Here is a 4,421-nt window from a genome sequence, read left to right as displayed (position 1 = left end):
GTACGTGTACACTCTCCTTACCGGCCCTCGCGAGTCTGTACCAGTCGGCAGTGTCTCTACGCTATATCGGCGGAGGGGTTTGTGCCGGTGTCTCTCTCTGTCTCTCGGTTCATCACTACATTGCCGTGAAATCAACTCTGTTTTCACCGGTGTGTGCGCTCTGTGGTGTAGTGGAGAGTGTGCTGTTCTGTTCTGTTCTCCCTCTCACTTCTCTATTTGTGCGGAGCGGGTGATGACTGGGGGTTGGGTCAATGCAACCAGAGCCACGTTCAAACTCGCTGCCGGCAGCCAATCGTCCCCCTAGAACGTGAGGCTTCAAAAGGAAGCGTGGTCCGACACAAGGGCCCCTCGCTCTCCCTTCGGTCTGTGGAGGCTTTACTTTGCCTTACCCCCCTGCGCCACCGAGTTCCTCCCTGCTGCTGCTTTCTAGAATGGTGGGACCCATGCGCCCTCACGCACCGCTGTTTTTGTAGAGGACACGTCGTCTCTCTCTGTCTCGGTCCAGGCGGCAGGGTGTACACTGCAGTGGCCGCTGGGACAGCTCCAAGCATGGATTACAACCCCCGACACCCTCCCCACCCCCAGCAGTCGCAGCCCCGCCAGCGGACCAGGGAGGAGCGCCGCTCGTTCTCCGAGAGCCTGGCGGACGGCACGTCCAAGTTCTTCAGCTCGGTGATCGCCAAGAAGAATGGGCTGTTCAGTGACATCTCCAACATCTCAAAACAGATCGAGACCACCTTTTCCTCTAAAGACAGTGCTGACGATACCGCTAGCAGTGCAGGCGGCGTAGGTGGTGGTGGTGGAGGTGGTGGTGGTGGTGGTGGTGGTCATCACAGTAGTGGTGGCGGTTACGGGTTTGGTCACGGTGGAATGAACCCCCCGCAGTACCCCACAGAAGGGATGAGGCGGAGCATGAGCACGGACACTCCCCCCAGCACGCCCCCGCCCCGCCCTCCCCCGCCTAAGAAGCCGCCCAGCGTGCAGGAGCTGCGGGAGAAGGAGAAGATCATCAAGAGGATGAACTCCATGCCGGCCTACTCGCGGACCCGCAGCGACTCCACGGGGTCCACGGGGTCCGCCTCGGGTCGTCCCGTAGACCGCCAGCTCTCCATGAACGGCATGAACATCAGCTTCGACGAGCCGCTCTACACGGGCAAGAGCGGAGGCTCCACCGAGGCCAACGTGGGGTCGGCCGACGACCAGGCCGGCCGCTGCAACGAGTTCTTCTCGGAGACGCAGTTCAAGAGCGACATCGACGAGTCGACGGCCAAGATGATGGAGGCGATGAACTTGTCAGACCCTACAAAGAGAAGCAAACCCAGAGCCAGACAAGAGTCGGCTGAACGGCAGGCCAGCGTAGAGTCCGAATACAAGATCAGGCACGAATCGGATCGACAGGCCAAAGTGACATCAGAGTACCACGTCCACCAGGAGTCGGAGCGAAAGCTTAGAGCGGAATCCGAGCGACAGGCCAGAGCGGAATCGGAATACAGAGCGAGACAAGAGGCGGAACGACAGGCCAAGATAGCATCGGAATACCACGCCAGACAGGAAGTGGAGCGACAGGCTAGAGAAGAAGCAGAGCGACGGGAAAAAGCAGAATCGGAATACCTGGCCAGACAGGAGTCAGAACGACAAGCCAAAGTTGAAGCAGATTACCACGCAAGACAGGAATCTGAACGACAAGCCAAAGCAGAAGCAGAATACCTTGCAAGACAGGAAGCAGAGCGACAGGCCAGAGCGGACTTGGAGAGGAAGACGGAGTCCAGACCTGAACCGATCTCCAGGGGATACTCCAGGGAGTCAGCAGGGAGTCCCGTCAGTGACACGGGCAGTGTGAGAAGCGGGCGGAGTGACGCCAGTGTCATACCGAGGACTGACAAATCCGCCTCCAGAGGTAGACCGGCGGAGGCAGCCGCCGCCACACCCAGACCCGGCGAAGCCATCCCTCTGCCGGATGTGGGGCGAGAAGGAACGCCGGGTCACCCCCGCGCCCCCATGTTCACCACCACCAAGAGACGCTCCAGCACGGTGGACGAGATGCTGTTCGACGACTACGTGGAACCGGAAGACGGCCTGGGGGACAGCGTGTTCTCCGTGGAGAACCCACCTCAAGACCTCATGACCTTCGAGCAGGTAGCCGCCGCTGCCGCCGCTGCTGCTGCTTCTTCCAAGAAATCTCCCCACCCCAGCCAGAGTAGTGTGGATTCCAACGGCGACGGTACTGGGGATCGGGGGCGAAATCTCTACGCGTCCACCAGCGTGGAGTCGTCGGACGTGGAGTACGGAGGGACGGCGGTTCACCGGTCGGCCTCCATGGGGTCGGACAAGTCGTGGAGCTCCACCTACAGCCTGGACTCCCAGCCCGACGAGGTCACCCTGGAGTGCATGGAGTTTATGAAGAAGTTCGTGGAGAAGGTCTTCAACATGGAGTGAGTAGTCTTGATTTGTTGTGTGATTTGTCTGTCTGTGGGGTGTGTGTGTATTTGTCTGTCTGTCTGTCTGTCTGTCTGTCTGTCTGTCTGTCTGTCTCTCTCTCTCTCTCTCTCTCTCTCTCTCTCTCTCTCTCTCTCTCTCTCGCTGTCATCTCTCCCCCCCCTCTCTCTCACATTCTCTCTCTCTCCCTCTCTCTCTCTCTCTGTCCTCTCTCCCCCCCCCCCTTCTCTCACTCACTCTCTCTCTATCTATCTCTCTCATTCTCTGTCTCATTCTCTCTCTATCTCTCTCTCTCTCTCTCTCTCTCTCTCTCTCTCTCTCTCTCTCTCTCTCTCTATGTAAGGGAGGGGATATATATATATATGTCTGTTTCTCTGTGTTGGACTCCGTCTATGCTTTTTTTCCTTGCTTGTTTTTCTCCGTGTCTGAATCATGTCTTTGTGTAGGTTGCAAACATGTCTCATGACCATGTAACCGACAAAATATGTGTTGCTTCGCCTGTCTGCTAATACTCCTTTCACTTTGTCTGCTTGTTTGTCTGTCTATCTGTCGGTCGGTCTGTTTTTTCTTGCCATGTATGATGCTCGAGGAGAATGCTCTTTTTGTCTGTCGGACTGTCCGCTGTTCGTCCGTCCTTCCGTCTGTCTGTCTGTCAAAGCACTCTTTGTCTCTCAGTTTCGGTCAGATTTGCGTGAATATAATATAAGCTTACATATATATAACTTGTCACGCGCACATGTCCGTCTTTACCTCGTTGCACCTGAAAGTGCAAAGCGTCTTGGTTTTCTTTGTCTCAATCTGGATGCATATTTTTTGTGTCCACCGATGGAAAAAATGTTGTGGAAGAACTGTTGACATTTTCCAATTCTTGTCATGGCAATGCATCGATTTCTTTGAATTCCTTGTAACTTCGTTTATCACAGGTCGGCGAATGTCTGCTTTTCGATTTAAGCAACATTTATTTTATTTTCTTGACGCTTAAATTCTTAATGTTTCGAACGCTGGTCTGTCTTGCTGCGCACTAAAGCCTTTTTTCTATTACATTTTAAAGTTTATAATTAAAAGAAAACGTCTATGAAGTTTCTTTGAAGGAAAACTTCACTGTGTTTTGTGCTAAATGTCTTAGTCTCAGTGCCTCTCTATGAAATTAAAGGGAAGTTTACTCAACTCGGGTTTCTGCAAAGAAGCCGTCTCTGTAGGGTGTCCGTGTCTCTTTCTGTCTGGCGGTTTTTTCTGTGTCTCTCTGTCTATATGTCTGTCTCTGTCTGTCTCCACCTTAGTATCTCTCTCTCTCTCTCTCTCTCTCTCTCTCTCTCTCTCTCTCTCTCTCTCTCTCTCTCTCTCTCTCTCTTACTCTCCCCCCCCCCCCCCCCCCCCCCCCCCCCCCCCCCCCCATGTTTACTGCTCTTCCTCCGAACTTTACTTGAGATATGTTGCGAAAGTGTCATCCTCATAATCACAAATAATTATCGCAGGCCTGTCTTTAAAAGGTTACGCATAAATTTGCGATAACAAGTTTATTTAGTTTTTTGTTCGAAAGCTAAAGTTGAAAATGAGAGCGAACAAACCCAAACCACCAGGTGATGACATCGAATACAGCTTTCAGCTGTGATACGGACAGACTTGTGCGTGCCTTAGTGTTTGCTGCAAACAAGAACCACCTGGTTCACTTGTCAAACAAGAACCACCTGGTTCACTTGTCAAACAAGAACCACCTGGTTCGCTTGTCAAACAAGAACCACCTGGTTCACTTGTCAAACAAGAACCACCTGGTTCACTTGTCAAACAAGAACCACCTGGTTCACTTGTCAAACAAGAACCACCTGGTTCACTTGTCAAACAAGAACCACCTGGTTCACTTGTCAAACAAGAACCACCTGGTTCGCTTGTCAACAAAGAAACAGCTGATTAACAATGCATTGACAAATCAATTCTAACGTCAGCTGGCCCGAATGGTAAACTCCTTTTGCCGTTTTAATCCTTGT

At 52.8% G+C, this 4,421-nt stretch overlaps 1 protein-coding gene across 1 annotated transcript; it reads left to right on the top strand.

Annotated features, from left to right (window-relative positions):
• The first annotated feature begins 6 nt into the window (after positions 1-6).
• On the top strand, positions 7-2,436 carry LOC138955407 (uncharacterized). Its single transcript, XM_070327021.1, has 2 exons — positions 7-790; positions 896-2,436. The coding sequence occupies exons 1-2, from the start codon at positions 550-552 to the stop codon at positions 2,434-2,436; spliced, it is 1,782 nt and encodes a 593-aa protein (XP_070183122.1). The 5' UTR covers positions 7-549.
• The last annotated feature ends 1,985 nt before the right edge of the window (positions 2,437-4,421 follow it).

Source organism: Littorina saxatilis, unplaced genomic scaffold (genome assembly GCF_037325665.1).
Source record: "Littorina saxatilis isolate snail1 unplaced genomic scaffold, US_GU_Lsax_2.0 scaffold_1894, whole genome shotgun sequence".
NCBI lineage: Eukaryota > Metazoa > Mollusca > Gastropoda > Littorinimorpha > Littorinidae > Littorina > Littorina saxatilis.
The sequence above is the reverse complement of the archived record's forward strand: the minus strand, read 5'-3'. Positions and strand labels throughout refer to the sequence as shown.

Excerpts from the sequence above, each read along its gene's own strand:
- LOC138955407 (XM_070327021.1), top strand. The coding sequence starts at position 550 with ATGGATTACAACCCCCGACACCCTCCCCACCCCCAGCAGTCGCAGCCC. Across the intron at positions 791-895 it reads TAGCAGTGCAGGCGGCGTAG|AAGGGATGAGGCGGAGCATG; the intron begins GTGGTGGTGGTG and ends AGTACCCCACAG.